This window comes from Macrobrachium nipponense, chromosome 36 (assembly GCF_015104395.2).
Source record: "Macrobrachium nipponense isolate FS-2020 chromosome 36, ASM1510439v2, whole genome shotgun sequence".
Classification (NCBI taxonomy): Eukaryota; Metazoa; Arthropoda; class Malacostraca; order Decapoda; family Palaemonidae; genus Macrobrachium; species Macrobrachium nipponense.
The window spans coordinates 60,383,478-60,406,621 of record NC_087220.1 but is presented as its reverse complement, the minus strand read 5'-3'; the positions used below and the strand labels follow the sequence as shown (position 1 = coordinate 60,406,621).

The 23,144-nt window shown below is 47.9% G+C and overlaps 1 protein-coding gene across 12 annotated transcripts in view; it reads right to left on the bottom strand.

The window, feature by feature from the left end:
* LOC135203741 (ral GTPase-activating protein subunit alpha-1-like) overlaps positions 1–23,144 on the bottom strand; it is a 217,753-nt gene that overhangs the window by 179,457 nt on the left and 15,152 nt on the right. For all 12 annotated transcript variants that reach the window (XR_010312009.1, XR_010312010.1, XM_064233673.1 and 9 more), the window contains exons 2-4: positions 13,450–13,560; positions 12,740–12,923; positions 12,375–12,618 (exon numbers count right to left, since the gene is read on the bottom strand). Coding sequence is in view for 10 of the 12 variants with exons in the window: in XM_064233673.1 (XP_064089743.1) it covers positions 12,375–12,618; positions 12,740–12,923; positions 13,450–13,560 (539 nt within the window). In the remaining 2 variants the exon portion in view is untranslated. The remainder of the gene's footprint in view (positions 1–12,374; positions 12,619–12,739; positions 12,924–13,449; positions 13,561–23,144) is intronic.

Genomic DNA, 23,144 nt, shown 5'->3' with positions numbered 1-23,144 from the left:
TGTTAGCATAGCTGACTTCGTGATTACTGTCACCCAAGCCTGCATCTGCTTCACTAGAGTTACCAACAAGGTAGAGACCTGTTTAGTTGGTGCGCTCTAGATGATCTGCCAACGGGGACGAGACCACAATGTGACTAGACCATGACCATACTCAAGAGGACAACGAGGCAAAACCACCACCTAAGTTAGCCTAATCAAATACTCCCATATACCAAAGGCTAAAAGAAGGGAAGACCGCATCGGCGGCCGACCCTACAACCATAAACATTACGAACATTAAAAACTCACCTACCCTTTTCTATGGGAAAGGATGAGTGCTACCTCCTGCCCCCAAGATAGTGTCTGCGGCGACGTATGGTCCAAGAGAGTAACAGTTCTCATATGTCGTTCTGACCTCCCGTAAATAGTGCGAGGCGAACACCGAGTTACTTCTCCAAAAAGTGGCACTTAAAATATCTTTGAGAGCCATATTTTTCTGAAAGGCTATAGAAGTCGAAATAGCCCTTACTTCATGAGCGTTAACTTTTAAAAGCTTAAAGTCACTATCTTGACAATAAGCGTGCGCCTCCTTAATGGTGTTCCTCAAAAAGAATGCCAGTGCATTCTTAGACATGGGCATATTAGGCCTCTCAACCGAACACCATAAGTTCTCCGCAGAACCTCTACACTCCTTTGTCCTACGAAGATATTCTTTAAGAGCCCTAACAGGACACAGGACTCTTTCTGGCTCTTGACCAATGATTTCTGCCATACCTTTTATTTCGAACGTCCTAGGCCAAGGGATGGAAGGGTTCTCATTCTTAGCCAGGAATGACATACTCAAAGAGCAGATTGCATTATGCCCTTTGAAGCCGACGTGTTTACTAATCGCCTGTATCTCGCTAACTCTTCGCCGTCGCCAGAGCAGTTAGGAATACAGTCTTCTTCGTCAAATCTCGCAAAGAGGCAGAGTAATAGGTTCGAAGCGGCTTGATGTTAAAAACTTGAGAACCACGTCCAGATTCCACGAAGGCACTTAGCCATCGGTACCTTGGTGGTCTCAAAAGATTTCAGTAGATCATGAAGGTCTTTATTATTAGCAAGGTCAAGACCTCTATGTCGAAAAACTACAGACAAGACACTTCTGTAGCCTTTAATGGTTGACACTGCGAGCTTTAAATCTCGTCCGAGATAAGAAGGAAGTCGGCGATCTGGCTCACAGAGGTCGTGGTAGAGGAAACTCCTTTCTTCCTACACCAGCTCCTAAAAGCTGCCCACTTCGACTGGTAAACCGCGATTGACAAAGGTCTTCTCGCGGTGGCGATAGCTTTAGCCACAGGTTTCGAAAAACCTCTCGCTCTGGCCAACTTCTGGATAGTCCTGAACGCAGTCGACTCAGAGCGGAGAGGTTTTTGTGGTACCTCTCGAAGTGGGGCTGTTTGAGTAGATCTCTCCTTAACGGAAGAGATCTCGGAAAATCCACCAGGTAGGACATCACCTCTGTGAACCAGATCGCTGCAGGCCAAAAGGGGGCGATTAACGTCAACCTCGTCCCCTCCGAAGCTGTGAACTTTCTCATCACTTCCCCCAGAATCTTGAAGGGGGAAATGCGTAGAGGTCTAGGCCCGTCCAATCCCATAACAGGGCGTCTACTGCTACTGCCCCCGGATCGAGAACTGGGGAGCAGTAAAGAGGAAGTCTCGTCGTCCATGCGGTTGCAAAAAACGTCCACCAAGGGGCGTCCCCAAAGACTCCACAGCTCCTGGCATACGTCCTGATTGAGGGTACACTCTGTCTGCAGCAACTGACCTTGTCGACTGAGGAGATCCGCCCGGACGTTCTCGACTCCGGCAATGAACCTTGTCAAGATCGTGATCTCTCTTGCCTTCGCCCAAATCAGAATTTCCTTCGCTAAAGCGAACAGGGAGCGAGAGTGAGTTCCTCCTTGTTTCTTCAAGTATGCCAGGGCTGTGGTATTGTCCGAGTTGACTTGAACCACTCGACGGGAGACTTTGTCCTGAAAGAACTGGAGCGCTAATTGAACCGCTGCCAGCTCCTTGAAGTTGATGTGCCAGGCTACCTGTTCCCCTCTCCAGGTGCCTGACACTTCCTCCCCCCCTAGTGTTGCTCCCCACCCCGTGGATGACGCGTCGGAGAACAACACTAGGTCGGGGTTCCGAAGCTTGAGGGATATGCCCACTGAGAGCTTTAACGGATCGAGCCACCATCTTAGATGGCTCTTCACCTCTTCTGAGATGGTTAGGATCATATCGAAGTTGTCCTTCTCTGTCCAAGTGTCCGACAGGAAGAACCGAAGAGGTCAGAGATGTAGCCTCCCCAGGGAAACAAACTTCTCCAGCGAGGAAATGGTCCCCAGCAGACTCATCCATTCCCTCACCGAGCATGAATCTTTCCCTAGAAAGGCTGACACTTTCTCTATGCCTTGTTGCTGACGTTCCTGGGACGGAAAAGCCCGAAAAGCCACTGAATCCATCTGAATCCCCAGATACACGATGGACTGTGTTGGGGTCAGATGTGACTTTTCAAAGTTCACCAGAAGTCCCAGGGACGCAGCTAAAGACAGAGTCGTCTTCAGGTCCTTCAGGCACCGGGTCTGCGAAGAAGCTCGTATGAGCCAGTCGTCCAGGTAGAGCGAGATCCTGATGTTGGAAAGATGGAGCCACCTCGCCACATTCTTCATTAAGATGGTGAACACGAATGGGGCCGTACTCAGACCGAAACAAAGAGCCCTGAACTGAAACACCTTTCCTTTCAGGACGAACCGAAGGTACTTCATAGACTGGGGGTGTATCGGGACGTGAAAGTATGCGTCCTGAAGATCGAGTGATACCATCCAATCCCCCGGTCTTAAGGCCCCCAGAACTGACTGAGGTGTCTCCATCTTGAACTTTTGCTTTTCTATATAGAGGTTCAGACGACTTACGTCCAAGACTGGCCGCCACCCTCCCGAGTGTTTCGGAACAAGAAACAATCTGTTGTAAAATCCTGGCGTAGCCAGGTCTAAGACCTGTTCCACTGCTCGTTTCTCGAGCATCTGCTCGAGCAGATCGAAAAGAATCCTTGGCTTTTCTTGAGGATACGACGGGGACAAGTCCCTGGGAGTGGAAGTCAGAGGGGGAGGCTTTACGAACAGAATCTTGTACCCCTTCTCTATGATGTTGAGAGACCAGGTGTCTGCCTCTCTTTCTCTCCAGGCTCCTCCAAACAACTGAAGCCTGGCTCCTACCGGTGACTGAAGGCACGCATTCTCACTTCTTGCCCCTGGACTTAGCCGGGGCTCTACCTCTAGGAAGACCTCTTCCTCGGGATACAGATCTAGCTGAAGATCCTCCACGAAAGGGCTTCTGCTTCTTAAAAGACTGAACTCCTGAAGACGTGGAAGGGACAGCAGGACGTCTCGACGACTGCGTCAAAAGGTCTTGAGTAGCTTTCTCCTGCAGACTTACTGCCAGATCCTTCACCAAAGCCTGGGGGAAGAGATGACTCGAGAATGGCGCATACAAAAGTTCTGTCTTCTGTGCGGGAGAGACAGACTTAGCCGCAAAATTACAATACTACAGCGATCTCTTCTTCAACACGCCTGCTGAAAAATGAGATGCCAATTCCTCTGAGCCATCCCTGACGGCCTTGTCCATGCATGACAAAACACTGGACAGCTCCCCCAAGCTGATCGAATCTGGCTTACGCGACTGGTTGTCTAGTACTCCGAGACACCAGTCTAAGAAGTTAAATACTTCTAAGGATCTAAACAGACCCTTCAACAGATGATCCATCTCTGACGTAGTCCACGACACCTTCGCTGAGGCTAACAGAGCTCTTCTTGAAGCATCTACAACGCTGGCGAAATCTCCCTGTGCTGACGTCGGAACCTTCAAACCTAACTCCTCACCGGTTTCATACCACATCCCTGCCTTACCGCTAAGCCTAGACGGAGGCAGGGCGAAAGTGGTGCTTCCTTTAGCTTTCCTAGTCTCCATCCAAGTGTTAACTTTCCGGAAAGCCCTCTTGGTAGACAAAGACGTTTTCATCTTAACAAACCCTGGTGTCTTCTTAGCTTTCGACGACGAAAACTGCGATGGAGGAGAAGGCGGAGCAGCAGGAAGGAAGGTATCTCCAAAAGAATCACGGAGCAGCCGAGCCAAAACTTGATAGTCTGAAGAAGACGACGTCGAGGGTTGTTCTTCATCAACCTCCTCCGAAGAACAGCTCAATTCCCCTTCTTCCTTACCCGAGTTAAACTCCGAAGAAAGAGGTAGAAGACCTTTCACTCCAAGTCTCCTATCAGACCGATGACGAGAAGAAGAGGGTAACGTATCCTTAACAGAATCGTTAGCCGATACAGGAACAGCAATCACAACTTGAGTAGAACGCGAAGTAGAAGGAAGACGTGTAGCGTCATCTAAAGACTCGGGAATAACGTCCGATCGAGAGCGAACTTCCGTACTCGCGTCCAAGACGCTCTTACGACGATGTCTATTAGCGTCCATCGGAGCGTCAAACCTAGCGTCCCTCCGAGCGTCCAATGAAGCGTCCAAATCAGCGTCCAAGTGAGCGTCCAACGAAGCGTCCAAAGAAGCGATGAGCGGAGCGTCCCTCCTAGCGTCCCTCGAAGCGTCTCTACGATCGTCCCGCGAAGAGACAGGAATTGACACTTGACGAGCGTCCCGATGAACGTCAACACAAGCATGACGAAGCGGAGCGGTGCGTACCAAATTCCGTCCGTCAGAAACTAAAGCATCTTCATCAGAAACGTCGATGTCGGAACGCCGAGCGTCCTCACGTCGAGAAGAGAGGGCAGAATGAAGAAACCTCTCTCTCTCTCCTGACGTTTACTTCCACCTCTAGACAAACGCTGGGGAGAACGAAGTCTAGACGACGAAATACCATGAAACGGGGACGAAAGACGAGCAGGCGGAGAAGACTGTCTTGATCTCTTGATCGGAAGTCTATCGTCCTTCTTACAGCCAGAAACCGTTTCCTTCTGCTTAAGTAAACCATCCAGTTGTCGCTGCATAGCAAGGATTACCTCCGTCTGCGAAGGATCTATACGAGGAGAAGAGCCATGCCTGCGAGAGGGTGAGGGGCGAGGGGACGCCTTCTTCCTTCTCCCAGGAACAGCCTTAGCTCTAGAGCGACTGGGGCGCTCAAAGACGTCATCATCGGAAGACGACCTAGCCTTCTTCTGGGGCGGAAAGGACACGCTTTCCGGAGAAGAATGCCAATCCGACAAAGCATGACGTGAAGCGTCCTGATCTTGAAACGTCCTCTTCAACGGTCGCGAATCCGAACGAGATTCCCACCCCTTGCGCGGGGAGGACGCGTCGGAAGACGAGAAACAATCCTTTAGGACACGTGCTCGAGCACGCTCCTTAGCAGCCTGGGAAGCGTCAACAGGTACTGCTGAAGGGACGTCAGATCGGTGGGGGATCCCCGTAACCCTCCTTCGGCCTTCAACATGCCCTCTCCCTGAGTCCTGGGAGTCCGGCAGAGGTCCCAGCCTAGAGGCGCTATAGGGCCGATCTGACGCCCCCTCCACTTCACTGGGGGCACTATCACTACACTTAGCACTTTCCCTGTTTTCAAGGGCTAGAACCTTAGATTCCAGAGTTTTCAAAGAATCTAAAATAAGCGAAAGGGCATTACCCTCCGCAGACACCACTTGAGGGCCCGAAGGCAACACTACGGGGTTAGGAGTCACAAAATCTAAAGAAGGGTTAGAAGGGGTTACATTATTACCCTGTCTACTACCCGATTTACTCCTGGAGGAAGACCTCCTGATCCTATCACGCTCTAATTTATTTACATAGGATTCATAAGTCTTCCATTGAGCATCATTCAAACTTTCACACTCCGTGCAGCGAAAATCATACCTACACACTTGCCCCCTACAACCTTTACACACTGTGTGAGGATCAACCAAAGCTTTTGGTAACCTCATCTTGCATTCGTCTTTCATACACACTCTGGCACTAGCCGAACTAGAACCTGACATATTTAAGGAAAAAACCAAGCCAAAATCAAAAACAATCCAAAGTCACGTATGCCAAGCTATCGATCCAATAACAAATAACCAAAAAGTCAAGAGGATACTCAAGCAAAGAAAGTTTTCCAAAATCCTGAGGCGGAGGTGCTGTAAACAGATGTTTACAACACCGGCGACAGAAGAAATCTGATAGAAAATGGGAATGGTTCCTGATACCCGCCTCCCAGCGGCGGGAATGGGTACTAACCACCCTACTCCCACTACGTGTGTCGTAAGTTTTTAGAAATTCTGTCGGACTTCAGAGAATACAGCTATATATATATCTGACAGGTAAGTTTCATGAACAAAATAGGGGGTTAAATAAACACTGCCGAATCCTTCCTGAAGCCCACTGTGCCTTCTAAAGCCTGGAGTTCACTTATTCTTTTAGCTGATGCTAATGCAAAGAGGAAAATAGATTTCCTAGTCAAATCCCTAAACGATGAGTTATTGGGAGGTTCAAATTTATCTGACATAAGAAATCTTAACACCACATCCAGGTTCCAGCTGGGTGGTCTAGCTGTCTTGGACTTCGAAGTCTCGAATGATTTAATCAAATCGTGTAGGTTCTTGTCCTCCGTGTTGTTTATTCCTGTATGTCTAAACACCATGGAAAGCATACTTTTATAACCTTTTATGGTCGAGACTGCAAGGTTACATTTCCGTCTCAAATACAACAGGAAATCTGCTATTTCCGTCACAGAGGTACTGGAAGAGGATACATTCTGATTCCTGGCCCACCTTCGTTTCGGAATACTTCCACTTCGACTGGTACACGCGTATAGTTGAAGGTCTCCTGGCTCTTGCAATTGCCTTTGCAGCCGCGCATGAAAACCCCTTCGCTCTGACGAGTCCTTCAACAGTCTGAAGGTCAGACCAAGCGCGGGGAGGTTTTTGTGGTATCTGTCGAAGTGGGGCTGTCTGAGAAGATCGTTCCGTAACGGAAGGTACCTTGGAAAATCTATCATCCATTCCAGTACCTCTGTGAACCACTCTTGAGCTGGCCAAAATGGGGCGATTAGGGTTAATTTCGCTCCTTTTGTCAAAACAAACTTCCTTATGACGTCTCCTATGATCTTGAAAGGAGGAAAAGCGTAGCCGTCTATTCCTTCCCAATTTAGGAGGAGACCGTCTATTGCTACTGCCCTTGGATCCGAAATCGGAGAGCAGTAGTTCTCCAGCCTGGCATTCCAATGTGTTGCAAACAGGTCTATGTTTGACCTTCCCCATAGGCTCCAAATCTGATTGCAGACCTCTGAGTGCAGGGTCCACTCCGTGGAAATGACCTGATCTTTCCTGCTCAACAAGTCTGCTCTTACGTTTTTCTCGCCTTGGATAAACCTCGTTAAAAGCGTGATGTTCTGCTCCTTTGACCATAGAAGAAGCTCCTTCGCCTTCTTGTACAGTGAGAGGGAGTGAGTCCCCCCCGTTTTCTTATGTAGGCTAGAGCTGTCGTGTTGTCTGAATTTACCTGCAACACTGAGTTCGCAACTTGGGATTCCCACTGCCTGAGAGCTAGATGTACTGCCACTAACTCTTTCTCGTTGATGTGCCAGGACATCTGTTCCCCACTGTTCCCCACTCCAGGTGCCTGACACTTCTCTCGGGCCCAACGTCGCCCCCCATCCCATTTCCGAAGCATCTGTAAACAACACTAGGGAGGGGTTTGGTAACTGCAGCGATAGTCCCTCGTTTAGTCTGCCTGGTTCTAACCACCAGCTGAGGTTTTCCTTTATTTCTCTGGAAAGAGGAAAAGTGTCCCACAGATCCTGATTCCTCTGGTCCCAATTCTCCTTCAAGAAGAATTGAAGTGGTCTTATGTGAAGCCTCCCTAGAGAAACGAACTGTTCCAACGAGGAGAGGGTCCCCAGAAGACTCATCCATTCCCTCACGGAACATTGTTCTTTCTCTAGGAAGGTCTTCACTTTTAGAATACACCGTTCCTGTCTTTCTATGGACGGAAACACTTGAAAACCCCGAGAATCCATCAGAATCCCCAGATAGACAATGCTTTGCTGGGGATCCATCTGGGATTTCCCGAGGTTCACTAACAGTCCCAGGGACTGAGTCAGATCCAACATCGATCTTAGGTCCTCCAGACACTGATTCTTGGATTGAGAGCGAATCAGCCAATCGTCGAGATACAGAGATATCCTTATTCCTTTCAAATGTAGCCAATGGGCTACGTTTTTCATCAATCCCGTGAAAACTTGGGGAGCTGTGGAAAGACCGAAACAAAGGGCGCGAAACCGAAATACTTGGCCCTGTACCATAAATCTTAGGTACTTTCTGGACGAGGGATGAATGGGTACATGAAAGTAGGCATCTTGCAGATCCAATGACACCATCCAATCCCCTTGTCTTAGAGCTGAGAGAACTGAAGAAGTCGTCTCCATTGTGAACTTTGTTTTGATCACAAAGTGATTCAGGGCGCTTACGTCCAGCACTGGTCTCCACTCCCCCGAGGCTTTTGGTACCAGGAAGAGGCGATTGTAAAAGCCTGGAGATTGAAGGTCTAATACCTTTTCTATAGCCTTCTTTTCTAACATCTGTTGCACCAGATGTATTAGTGCTTGGTTCTTTAAAGGATCTCTGTATCTTGCCGCTAACTCCCTTGGAGTGGTGGTTAAGGGAGGTTTTTCCCTGAATGGGATCAGATATCCTCTCTCGAGGATAGAGAGGGACCAGTTGTCCGCCCCTCTCTAAGCCCAGACCTTGGCGAACCTCAAAAGTCTGGCTCCTACTGGAGTCTGGAGGACTCCTGTCTCACTGCGGCTTTGAGAATGGTCTTCGAGAAGATCGTCCTCTCTTAAACAGTCTTCTACTCTTAAGTGCGGGTCTCGAGGTTGTTCTTCCTCGAAAGGGCTGTTGGAAGGACACTTTATTCGAAGCTCCCTCTCTCTTAGCCATCGGCACAGCAGGTTTAAGCCTCTTGGCGGACTGGGCAAGAAGATCTTGCGTAGCCTTCTCCGAAAGTGATCTAGAAATGTCCTTCACTGTCTCCTGAGGAAACAGGTATTCCGAGAGTGGGGAAAAAAGCAAAGAGGCTCTCTGTAAGGGAGAAACAGACTTGGAGAGAAACGAACTGTATACGGATCCCTTTTTGAGCACTCCTGCTCCAAAGAGAGAGGCCACTTCTGTGGATCCATCCATGACTGCCTTGTCCAGGCACGAAAGGACACTGGATAACACCTCCATCGTCACAAACTCCGGATCCTGCGCTCTTTTTGCTAAAGCTCCTAAAGCCCAATCCATGAAGTTGAAGACTTCTAATGTGCAAAAAAGACCCTTGAGTAAATGGTCCATCTTGAGTAAATGGTCCATCTCGCACATTCCCCAAGACGCTTTAGCTGACAGTAGAGAGCGTCTTCTAGATGAGTCCACCAATGCAGAAAAATCCGCGTTTGCAGAAGCCGGAAGGCCTAACCCCATGGGTTCCTTCGTGTCGTACCAGACACCCGGCTTACCTGTTAATCTAGACGGCGGGCACAAAAACACCGTCTTACCTGCCTCCTTCTTAACCAGGAGCCAGTTCTCTAGATTCTTAATGGCCTTTCTCATAGAGAGAGTTGGCCACATCTTGACAAAAGAGGGGGATTTTGCCAACTTAGTACTTGACAGCAGAGATCCTGGAGAAGGAGGATCAGCCGAACACAGCGAGTCCCCAAACTCCTGTAGTAGCAGTGACGAAAGTCTCTTATAATCAGAGATTCCTACTTCTTTCGTTTCTTCCTCCTCCGAGACTTCCTCCAAGGTTACGTTCGGAGAAGGAGACTTCTTAGGAGAAGAAGTCCTGGCAGGTATGCGACTCTTATCCTTCAAGAGTTCGCCAGAAGAAGCCGCCAGTTCAATACCCGGGATATGCTTCCTCGGGAAAGATGAATCCTCCGCTTCCTGCCGCTCCACAGGTTCTTGATACCTGATCGGAGAGGATCTAGAGCCTACCTTCCCAGGCTCTTGGCGCCTATCCGGTGAAACACTTGTTTCCACTCTCGAGCGCCTACTATGAGTAGGGCGCGAATCCAGAGTCAGGATCCTTTCAGGCTCTTGGCGCCTGTGAGGAGAGGCGCTTGAGCCTACTCTTCTTCGTGACTCCCAGAGTAGGGCGCGAGTCTGAAAAGAGGCTCCTTTCAGGCTCTTGAAGCCTACGAGGAGAGGCGTAAGAGCCTACTCCTGAGCCTCTTCCAGGAGTAGGACGCGAATCCCTGGCAAGGCTCTTCTTAGGCTCTTGCTGCCTTTGAGGAGAGGCGCTTGCGCCTACTCTTGCTCGTCTTACAGGAGTAGGGCGCGAATCCAAGATTAGGCTCCTTTCAGGCTCTTGACGCCTGCTAGGAGATTGGTAAGCGTCCACTCTAGATACTCTTCCAGGAGTAGGGCGCGAACCCATGTTTAGGTTCTTTCCAAAGTCTTGGAACCTTTTAGGAGAGGCGCTTGACTCCCTTGAGGAAAGCCTATCACGAGCTACCGGTCTCGAGTAACGTAAAGGGCTTCTATTATCCAGGCGTCCTATCGAACGTTGGCGCCATCTAGAAAAGTCATCAAAATCTTTCGAAGGAGAGCCCTTCTCACTTCTATCCCTATGGGCAGAGCGTACCCTCTCTCATTCCTTCCTTCCACTTGAAGAGGAGATCCTACTCCTAGGAGATCGTTCGACAGATACTAAACGATCACTACCTTCTCGCGTGAAGACTTTCTCCTTACTCCTACCAGGAGAGGATCTAGAGCCTACGTCTTGGCGCTTTGCGCTATGACTCTTCTTAGCATCCGAGCTTCTGCGTGGGGAATACAATCTTCCCTGTCTAGACGAAGCATAAAAGGAGTCGTCTACTCTCGGAGGAGAAGAGGTTCTTACTGGAGAAGATCGCCTACTATACTCCTCCTTCCTACTAGGAGAAGGTCTCCTAACAGAGCTCTTAACTGGAAGAGAGGCGTCCTTCCTGCGAGAAGGCTCCTTGCGCCTACTCTAGTCGAAAGAGAGTCCCTACTAAAGATGATAGATTCGCTTGAAGGTCCAACAGGAATTTCTTAGTAGAGGACCGAATCCCTTCTGGTGAAGATTCAGGAGACTTCATAACCTTCTTAGGTGAAGGAGAATACTCCGGAAAAGGCTCCGGGCTGGAGTCAAGAGCGCCTTCTCCTGACGGTTTCCAGGCTCTCTTGGAAGATGAGCTCCATCCACGCTTAGGAGAGGACGAATCAGAATCGGAAAAACACTTCCTTAGGAGGCTTTTCCTATAGCTCTCCAAAGCAGCCTGGGACGAGCCTACAGGATCTGCTGAAGGGACGCTTGACCGTTGGGGATACTCTACATCCCCCTTGCGGCTTTCGACATTCCTCCTCCCTTAGGCATGGGAGTCTGAAAGAGGTCTAGGCCTAGGAGCGATGCGGAGCCGGTCCCTCCACTGCACTGGGGACACTGCACTCGTCACTACACACTTCACTCTTACCTTGGTCTATATCTCGCAATTGCTGTTGCAAATTGCAAATTGACGCTTCCACAGCGGCTCTCTCGGCAGACGCATCTACGAGTTCGCTGCGGGGGAAGGAGCTGAAACCAAAAAGGAAGATGGCGAAGCTACTGCAGGGTTAGAAATACTATCCTGTTCCGCAGAACAGGATCTACTTGAACTTCTAGCCGAAGCTTTCCTAATCCTATCCTTCTCTAATTTTTTCACGTATGCAGTTAGGTCTTCCATTGCACTTCAGTTAAACTCTCGCATGCATCACATGTATCCTTAACTGAACAATCCCTTCCCCTACATTTTACACAAACAGTGTGAGGGTCCAAAGTAGCCTTAGGTAACCTCACCTTGCATCCTTCATTTATACATACTCTAAACAGAGTTCCAGGTGTTAAATCAGACATATTATCCAACTAAATCCAAAAAACAGCATATGCCAACAACCAAAGATCAAATACTTCCCAAATAATCCTCGGAGAAGCAAGCAAGAAATTCTATGCAGGAGCTACCAACAAAGTTGTTGTTAGCACCGGCGACAGAAAAAATCTGTCAGAAACGGGAATGATTCCTATTACCGCCACCCAGCGGCGGTAGGGGGTGATCACCTGACCTACCTGTAGCGTGTGCCGCGAGTTTTGAATTCTGTCGGACGTCAGAGACATTAGCTAAGTATATATCTGCCGGGTAAGTTGCATGTGTAAAAAGCAAAGTTGATATTTACCTCCAGTTGGGCGGGTCTCCCGACCATCGGAAAAGCAGTTACTGCCGAACTACCTTGTTAGTAAATCTTACGACCGGTCCAGCTGGCGCTGAATAGTAATTTCTTACGTAAAGGACCGATGGTTTGTATAACGTGTCGGAACAAGTAAATTTTCAAACCAAAGACATACCTGTGTAACCATAAAATCCATCATAGACCTGAGGAGATAAGAGGAAAGGTCCTCTGGAGTTTTCTCCGTATTTGAGGGGGGTATCACTGGCGAGGGCTCCACGCATGTGATACCGCCATAACCCAAATCTGGTGGCATGGCTGCTGGAGGAGGCACCGGGAATCCGGGAATGAGGGACGCAAACATGCGGTCCATCTCCGGGGTCTTGGATTCTCCAACAATCATGTACCAGATGATGAAAAGCCTGAAAACATTTATTCACAATTAGTATATGAACAACCTCGCAATTTCACATTCACAGTTACTGAACCACCCCACACATTCACAAAAGCCAAAACTTCCCGACAATCTTGACCCTGCCTTACCGCATTGCCTCTCTTCGTAACCGCACAGTATTCCCTGGGTGGAGGATCTTTTTGAATATGTGAGTAAGGGCGTTGCACTGCCATCTTTTCTCGAAGAGCTCGGGCAGGAGGCATAACAATCGATCAAGTACATATAAGGACGATTCTAAATCCTCCCTGTGACTCCTCTGAACTGCAAAGGTACCTGGGGAGAGTTGTCGAGTGTTAACAGTAGTGAACTCTCATACTTCAAATACTGAATTTATGATCAAATGCAATAGCCATAAGAAATGGATGACATGGAAAATCAAGGGCAATATCCTAAAAAAAACATCAACACATTCTACGATGCCTCCCGGCAGGCTAAATGTCACTTTTTAAAATAAAAAAAAATTCATTCAAATGACCCCAGCTTTTTATACCAATTATGGCCTAAAAAGCATGAGCATTTTAAATATTAAATTTCAAATCTTAAAGAGTATAATACCATATTTTACCAATTTTTAAAAATATGTGCCAGCAATACAGTTTAAGAACTCTGCATTTCTTTCATAATCCTTATACGGTAGATTTTATGACTAGACATATTTCAATTCAAGTTCTTTTTAAACATTATTGGACCACAAAATGTACAGGTACAGGGAAAAAAAAAGGGGGGGAATGATCTGTCATTCTTAAAATTACTTTCTGTTATTATTACATTATCACTGTGTAAGAAAAATCAACTTTACCTTTTTGACGAAGATTTACCTCAAAGGTAATAAAGGCCTCATAGAAAACGTAAAAAACTGGACTGTAGTTAATCTCTAAGAAGGTCTTTACTTCCGCTACATCGACATTGTCTGAAAGAGAATGAGAAGTAAAGGTCACAATCCTAATAAAATCACAATTTTTGGAAGTAAATATAACAATTTGTTGAAAATTGTATTTTTCCTAACTTTACAAACCTGAGGTCCTTTAACCGTTTAACACCAAAGGGGTATAATAAAAATCGTCTCCCGTATGCCGGCGGGGTCTGGGAGTGAGCGCCGAAGCGGAAAATTTTTGTTTTCCAAAAAATCACAGCACGCTTAGTTTTCAAGATTTACAGTTCATTTTTGGCTCCTTTTTTTGTCATTGCATGAAGTTTAGTATGCAATCATCAGAAATGAAAAAAAATGACAATTTGTCCAAAATTGCATTTTTCCTAACTATACAAACCTGAGGTCCTTTTACAATAGGAAGGTACTAGCGGCAGCTGGATAGGTCGTAAGCTTTCGAACAAGGGGTTCGGTAGTTAACTGCTTGTCCGACAGGCGCACGCGCGCGCGCGACTGGGAGGTAAACAAATCACTTTTGCTTTTGGCCCAAGCAAAAACTGCAGAGTGAGGGGTGGCATGAGGTGGGACTATGTGTAAAAGGACCCTAGGTTTGTATAGTTAGGAAAAATGCAATTTTGGACAAATTGTCATTTGTTCCGACACTGGCATACAAACCTTCGGTCCCTTTTACAATAGGAAGACTCACTTCTTGGTGGGAGGAATCTGAGTCTTTTGTGAACAGACTGGTGTTCGCCCAACCTTGGAATGCCTCCCTGGTCGTAAGAGCGAGGGAGGGATCCAAGCCTCTGTCCGATTGATCGGGGTGTGCACCGCAGGATCAATGGTCAGACCTCTGGACCAAGTACTAAGAGAGAGGCAAGCGTATCTCTTCGTACCAGCAAACAAGAACAAGTTCCTATTTGCAAGAGGCAACATAAAGTTATGGTTTGTCTCTTGTTGGCATCCACTTCCCCCCCTTCCCCCCCCTTGTAGGAGGAAGTGGTGGATATTCCGCTCCCATCCCTAGTGAAAGGGATAGGATGGGGCTCTGTCGAGTAGCTCACCGGCATCTCGTCCTATTATCCAGCAAGGAAGGTTGGGAATCCCGTATCCCTCTAACCCACCACCGGTAGAGGGGTAGAAAAAGATAGGAAGAGAAGCCAGTCACTTTCTCATTCACTTATCTATTCTTACAGTCACACCAGGACTCGATGCTGTTCAGCCTGCTAGGGTCTGGGTTAGCTACACAACGTGTTGAGCAGCCACCACGGGTCCCAAGGAAAACGATCCAAGGACCTGGTGGGCAACATCCAAAAGGTAGAAGGAGGTGCCAGTGGTCTGGTTGTACCAGACCCCTGCCTTCAGTACCTGCGCCACGGAGAAGTTCTTGTGTAACTCGAGGGAGTGTACTTCTAGGTCATCTTGGTGCTGACGAAGAGTCTTCAACACTCAGCCTGGGATGTCGAATTTCTTCAGAAAGCGCGGTCGCGCTTTCACAGGACAAAGCAGCATCTCCTTCGCATTGAAGGCGGTGAAGTCCATTAAGGAGGGGATTGTGAAGGACTCTACCGATCGTCAGGAACCGAAGGGTTCTGAGTCTTCGCTACGAAGTCGGTACGAAATCGAGCGTCACGAATCCCCATCCCCTGGATGCTTGACTTCGCAGGAAAAGTCATGCAAATACTCAGAGGAAAAGAAGGGAATGGTCGTATGACCTATCCCTCTTCTCGACTTCGGTGATGTCCTGTACCCATACTGGTCTATCCGTCTGCAGTGAAGTGTCTCACATTCTCCTATCCCCATGCAGTGAAGTTCTTCTCGGTAGTGGATAGGACACCGACACTCAATGGTGGGTGTCGATGGTATGGGTACTGTGACAAGCCGTTAGGACGAAGAAAAGACTGTTATGGAACAACCGAACTAAGTCCACAGCGACGTTCGTAACTGACTTGGGCGCTCTGACAGCTGCCGACTGACTGCGTTCGGTAGAAGGCAAGTTGTCCAAGCACCCGAGCAAGTCACGTGACCTTCGCCTTAAAAGGGTTATGCCAAGAGACTAAACAAATAATTTGTTCGTCACCGATGCCAGAAGGCGAGGTGATGATTCTCTTAAGGCATGTGCCCAACAGGCGAAAGTCAATTGCCTTCTAGAGACCGAGGTCCCTGATGGCAAGATATCTCATAGTATAGTTGATTCTCAGCTAAGGAGAAACAACACTATGTGTCGTTGAAGACGAAGGTGTACAGAAAAAGCAACCTACGTCTTCACAGCTGAACCGAGAGAAGGATTCTCAAGATTTCTGAAACCGCCTGTGCTACAAAGACTGAGAACGCTAACCAGCTATTCATTGCTGTTCGGTGAGGATCGTAGTTGCAATAAAAGCGGAGCGCTTTTCAGTAATGAAGAGACATGGAAATACTGCCTGAAGAACTGCTTCTTCATGGGCTGGAACATTTGGAAGTAGAGCTGTCAGGTCGGAGAGTAGGCGATGTCTTCTGACACATCTGTTTAATTCGGGGCGAGCAATGAATAATTGCACACCTACGAATACGAGATATTTTGAAGACAAACTCAGATGTCTGCAAAAATCATTCGCATTATCGCGGTACGATGCAGCGGAAGACTAGTACAGACTTCTGTTACCGTGCGGTAAACAGAAAGATGAAAGAGTCCAAGAGATATCTCTGTTGAAAATTCTCGCAATGTCGAAGGCGATGAAATCAAGCGTCACAGCAGTAGATGGTCCTTCATTATTGCGAGAATCCCCGTTAATCAGAGACCTAAGTCCATGATTGTTGGCAGAGATACGGTTTCGGTAGTCAATCAAACCAGGGAGAGAGAGACGTAACCGACCGTGCATCTCCGAGACCTAGCTGATACTGAGCCGCTAACAGGCAGTTCAATACGCAGTAGCTCTCGGTGACTCGTCATCCTGAGTTGCCAGGTAATCCATTATTCCACGAAGGAATGCGTTCGGCTAGAACCATCGAGCATAAATAATACGCTCGAGCAATTATATTTAAACAAAGAAACGGATTTCGGTAAATACAAAAGCTGATTTGGTGTTGTCATGACAATACCAAGTATCTAAAATCGAAACTGATAACTGCTGGGAGGTTGCAGGCAACCCCGAGTTGCAGTTCAATTAAGATACAATTCGTCTCGGTCACAAACCGTAGAGTTAACTACGGTATGCGCCTACCCCCCGGACAATTCAACTGTTAAAAGAATCATGTCGCGAGGGTAATATACGTAGTATATTTGTAGGTTCTGTACCACGACCTCCATCCTAAATTCTTTTCCTCTCGAGGAATGAGAATAAGGATTGGAGATCGACCGCCTTCGATCTCTAGTCAAGAGAGTGAAGGAGAAGTCTTTCCCAAAGGAAAGCTTCAATGGTGAACAGAATACCGAAGACGATAGTTCAAGCCAAACTGGAAGTTCCCGTCCGTTCTTCTCTATTCCAGGTTAATCGCCTACTGTGAGATACTCTTCTTTCAGCAGCAGTCTTCTTCCAAATGCTAGAAATTACAGGAATTCGAGCATAAGCGAGGTTCCCGATTATCGTGTAACAATTATCGGGGATTCTCGCTCACTTTGGACCGTGGTCTCGCCTAATTGTTTGGAGATCGTAAAAAACTCGAACACTCTGACAGTGCGCTAGAAATTAACGTAGAATTCTAAGCACTGCGAAACCCCCCACGAATTCGTCAAACGATATCGGCTGGTGGTCCCTCTCGATTCCCGTAGAAATCGAGAAAGGGGCAGGATCCCTCCTCAACGACCGGGGCTTACGTCAGGTAGGACCCGAAGGTCCCCCCGGTAGCGCAGCCCCTAACGTGGGATCTTACAGAGAAATCTCTGTAGGATCCCTCCCCTTTCCCTCGTAGCCGTAAGGAGAGAGGGAATGGGGGAGGAATTGGATACTGGCTCGCCTTCCCAGCGGAACTAGCAGTTGGAGAAGAAAAGGAGCAGCCATCGCCTTACGGCGATGGCCTCTCAGAGCCTGGGAAAATTATATTGTTATGTTACAATAAAGTTTCATACATACTTACCTGGCAGATATATACATAGCTAAGACTCCGTCGTCCCCGACAGAAATTCAAATTTCGCGCCACTCGCTACAGGTAGGTCAGGTGATCTACCGGCCTGCCCTGGGCGGCAGGACTAGGAACCATCCCCGTTTTCTATCATATTTTCTCTCTTCCACCTGTCTCCTGCGGGGAGGCTGGGTGGGCCTTTAATTGTATATATCTGCCAGGTAAGTATGTATGAAACTTTATTGTAACATAACAATATCATTTTCATACAATCAACTTACCTGTCAGATATATACATAGCTGATTGGCACCTTTCGGTGGAGGGTAAGAGACAGCTACTATATGGAATAGACAGGTAAACAACATATGTTGTAGTAGTATAATAAAACCTTGGTTCCTACCTGATAGGTGGTAGACTTCGTGGGTGTTTGCCCCAGTAGTCTGCATCACCTCAAGAAAACTTTAGCGAGATATATGATCTATGGCCAAGAGTTCTTGTGGGTCTGCCGATGGGGTCTTATCCGCTTACTCGGCAGAGCCTGAAAGGACTTTGTCAATGGGTGCTGATCCACTTATATGACAATACACCTTATGAAGGAGCACACAACCAATCCCGACCACCTGATCCTAACCATATGTTAGAACTAAGGATTGTTCCGAGTTATCCCCGAACTCGTCACAACAACCGTAACTCAAAACCACTACGCACACATACATAATTTCTAAAAAAAAAATTATACTCATCTAATTAGATATGACAGATTCTCTTACTGAACAACATAGACGGCCGCCCGTGCTAAACCAAGTCCTACATTGTTCGAAGAGACTCCAGACCATATCCAAAAAAGAAGAAAGTATATACTTTTAAGGATTGGTGTCGGCTCCCGTACCCAGAATCGTATCCGCCGATACGAAAGGACCTAGAGAAAAACACTTCTCATATGTCACACGAACGTCTTTCAAGTAATGAGATGCAAATACTGAGTTGCATCTCCAAAATGTCGTATCTATGATGTTTTTTAAGCGACATATTCTTATGAAACGAGAGAGACGTCGCTACTGCTCTCACTTCATGAGCTTTAACTCTCAAACAGTCGTAACTGTTCGTCAGACGACCTTACCTGCGCGCTGTAATGACGTTCCTCACAAAGAATGCCAGAGCATTCTTGGACATCAGTCTTGTGGGGTCTTTTACCGCGCACCAAAGACCTTGTCTAGAGCCTCCCATCTGATGCTTTCTCTGAATGTAAAACTTTAGAGCTCTTACAGGGCATAGAGATCTTTCTGCTTCTCTTCCTACGAGACTCGATATGCCTTTGACTTCAAATGACTTAGGCCAGGGATTCGAGGGATTCTCATTCTTAGCTAAAAACAGTGTCTTAAACGAGCAAATAGCTGAGTCTCCCTTGAAACCATACTTTATCTTGCAGAGCATGTAATTCACTAACTCTCTTTGCCGTAGCTAAAGATAATAGGAATAGGCATTTTCTGGTGATGTCTCGAAACGAAGCCAGATGAGGAGGTTCGAATCTTTCAGATGAAAGAAACTTGAGGACCACGTCTAGGTTCCAGTTCGGAGGGACCGGTTCCTTCGACTTTGAAGTCTCAAATGACCTTATGAGATCGTGGAGATCTTTATTATCTGCCAGATCTAATCCTCTATTCCTGAAGACAGCCGAGAGCATACTTCTGTATCCCTTTATTGTGGATACAGCTAGATGAGATTGCTCTCTCAGGAATAGAAGGAAATCAGCAATTTCCGTTATAGAGGTAGTGGAGGAGGACAACTTCTTAGATCCTACGCCACCTTCTTAAAAACCTCCCACCTTCGCTAAAGACAACCACTTCTAAAAACCTCCCGAACCCTTCGATTGATATACATTTCGTAGTGGAGGTTCTGCGTGCTCTCGCGATCGCGCTTGCCACTTCGCGAGAAAACCCTCTCGCTCTGACGAGTCTTTCGATAGTCGAAGGCAGTCAGAGCGAGAGCGGGAGGTTTTGATGGTACCTCTTGAAGTGTGGTTGTCTGAGAAGATCCGTCCTTCTTGGTAGGGATCTTGGAAAGTCTACGATCCACTCTACCACCTCCGTGAACCAATCTTGGGCCGGCCAAAAAGGGGGCTATCAATGTCATCCTCGTCTCCTTTGACGCCACAAACTTTTTCATTACTAATCCCAGGATTTTGAATGGAGGAAAAGCATATACGTCTACTCGAGACCAATCTAGCAGGAAGGCGTCTACCATAAGAGCTTCTTGGATCTTCCGCGACCGAGCAAAAGACTGCCAGCCTTTTGGAAATGAATGTGGCGAAGAGATCCACATGAGGTCTGCCCCCACAGAGACCAGAGATCTTGACACACTTCCTCGTGGTAGGGTCCACTCTGTATGAAGGACCTGGTTCCTCCTGCTGAGTCTGTCCGCCCTCACATTCTTTACTCCCTGCACGAACCTTGTCAGAAGGGAGATGTTTCCTGTGAGACGTCCAAAGCAAAAGGTCTCTCGTCAGTTCGTAAAGGAACGAGGAGTGAGTCCCTCCCTGTTTTCGAATGTAGGCAAGTGCGGTGGTGTTGTCCACGTTTACTTGCACTACTTTGTTCGACACCAGAGGTTCTAGACTCTTCAAAGCCAGAATGCACGGCGAAGAGCTCTTTGCAGTTTATGTGCCAAGTCACCTGTGCTGGTTCCCAGGTGCCTGAACACCTCCTTCGAGCCTAATGTTGCTCCCCAACCTTTCTCCGACGTGTCGGAGTACAACACTAGGTCTGGTTCTGTGTCCTTAGAGAGATCCCTTTGTTCTCTTCAGAGGGGCAACCACCATTCCAGTGCGATCTTATCTCCACTGGAATGGGAAAGACGTCGAAGTTGTCCAGTTTTCCAACTCCAAGACTTCTTGAGGAAGAATTGAAGCGGACGTAAATGAAGTCTTCCTAGTGGGAAGAACTGTTCGAGCGAGGAAAGGGTCCCTAGAAGGCTCAACCATTCCCCTCGCCGACGTATGTTTCCTTCCTTAAGAAGAGAGAGACTATCCGCAAACCTTTTGCGATTCTCTCTAGCGAAGGAAATACTCGAAAACCACGGAGAATCCATCCGAATCCCCAGATAGACTAAGTCCTGTCTGGGGGTCAGCTGCGACTTCTCGAGGTTCACGAGCAATCCCAACGCTTTGATCAGATCTAAAGTTAACTTCAGGTCCTCCAAGCACTGTCTCTCTGATCTGGCCCTGATGAGCCAGTCGTCCAGATACAGAGAGATATTTACTCCTTTGAGGTGAAGAAACCTCGCCACATTCTTCATCAGGCTTGTGAAGACCTGAGGAGACTGTGGACAGGCCGAAACACAAGGCTCTGAACTGAAAGATCCTTCCCCCCGTCATGAAACGGAGGTACTTCTTCGATGAAGGGTGGATCGGACGTGAAAGTAGGCGTCCTGGAGATCTAGAGACACCATCCAATCTCCTTGTCGTAAAGACGCCAGGACTGAAGCAGAAGTCTCCATGGAGAACTTCTCCTTCCGAACAAATTTGTTCAGAGAGCTGATGTCCAGTACTGGTCTCCAGCCTCCCGAGGCTTTCGCAACCAGAAAAAGGCGATTGTAAAAACCCCGGGGAGTTTTGATCTAGTACTAGTTCTATCGCTCTCTTGTCCCACATTTGTTCCACCATCGATCGAAGAGTATCCCTCAGCACAGGATCCTTGTACTTGGCTGTTAGTTCCCTTGGTATTGACGTTAGGGGAGGAGTGTTCAGGAAAGGGATACGATATCCCTTCCTTATTATAGCCAACGATGACGCGTCCGCGTTTATAAGTGTCCAGGCCTCCACAAATCCCAGGAGCCTGGCACCTACTGGTGCTTGGAGGAGAGAAGCTTCATTTTCCCTTTTTAAAGGGACGAAAGGCAGACCTACCTCTCTTCTCCGGAGCCTTCCTTCTTGCGGGAGGTCTGGAGGTCGGACCCACCTCGAAAGGGCTGAACCGATGTACTCGGTCCTTTCTTGTCAGATGTAGAAGCAGGCTTCTTCTTCCTTGCTGACTGCGTCAGAAGATCCTGAGTCGCCTCTCAGTCAATGAATGAGCAATGTCCTTCACCAACTGAGAAGGGAACAAAAAGTCAGACAAAGGCGATACAGCAGCGCTGCCCTCTGAGCGTGGGAGACTGCCTTGGTTAAAAAGGCACCATATACCGTCCTCTTCTTTAGAAGACCTGCTCCAAACAAGAGGAGATTTCAAAAGAGCCATCCTGTACCCGCTTTGTCTATACAAGACAATATGCACAAAATGGCTTCCGGTTCGATTCCTTCGAATCATGGGCTTTCTTGGACATCACCCCAAGGGACCAATCTAAGAAGTTGAAAACTTCCAATACATGAAAGAGTCCCTTGAGGAGATGGTCCAGTTCAGAAATGCCCCACGTAATCCGTGCCGAGTTGAGACCTTGTCGACGTGAAGCGTCAACTAAGGTCGAAAAGTCTGCTTCTGACGTAGACGGGAGAGCAATACCCATATTCTCTCCCGTCTGATACCACCAAATGCCTCTTTTACCAGCTAGTCTCGCTGGAGGCATGCAGAAGACCGTTCTTACTAAGTCTTTCTTAGACTTCATCCACGAGTCTAAGGATTGTAGAGCCCTCTTCATTGAAATGGTGGGCTTCATTTTGAGAAAAGACGAAGACTTCTTCGTCTTAGCACTCGAAAACAGAGAGCGCGGAGAAGGAGGAGCGCAGGAGTCAATTCGTCTCCATACTCCTCTAGAAGCAAGGCAGTCAAAAACTTTATAGTTCGACAGTCCTTCTCTTCCTTGATATTTTTCATCCGAGTTTCCTTCCAACTCGGGATCTAAATGAGTCCTCCGCTCCCCTTTCTGTACGTTCCTCCTCTGGAGGAGACAAACTCCTAATAGGAGAGGGGCTAAGGGAATGATATTCTTTCCTCTTCCCCGCTTTAATAGCCTTGGAAGGCGCCAAAAGCTCAGGCTTCTCTCGATAAATAGAAGACGCTTCCCGCTTGGATGACGCTTCTCGTCCGCCAAGCGTCCTGGCTGACGCCTCCCGCTTACTTGGCTGCTGACGTCGGGATGATGCCTCGCGCCTGGAAGACGCTCCGCTCTCAAAAGGCGTCCTACTTGGCGCCAAAATATTGGTTGGAGCTTCACGTCTACCAACAGCTTTTCAAAGACGCTTCATGTCTAAAAGACGTCTCACGTCTCTCTGGCGTTACGTAACTTTCGTAAGCAACCGATCTCGCTCTCGAACCCGAAGCTTCTGTAATATGTTTAGAAGCTTCACGTCTGCATGACGCTTCTCGCTTAGCAGGGGAGAGAGGACGAGACTTCTTGATTGGAAGCGAAACGTCCTTCCTACGAGGCGCTAAAACTCACTAGAGAGGTCAGTTGCTCTTGAACTGCCATAATAATTCTCCTTGAAGCTTCTCCCACGTCAACTGCATGACGCCTTTCGTCATCACTCGGGGGAGAAGTAGGAAAGGGTACTTCTGCGTACTCGTCGGGTGACGCTGACGCCACCTTCGCCTTCTTAATAGAAGAGGGAGCGTCATCTGGAAACGCTCTGGGCTCGAATCAATTTCGGGTT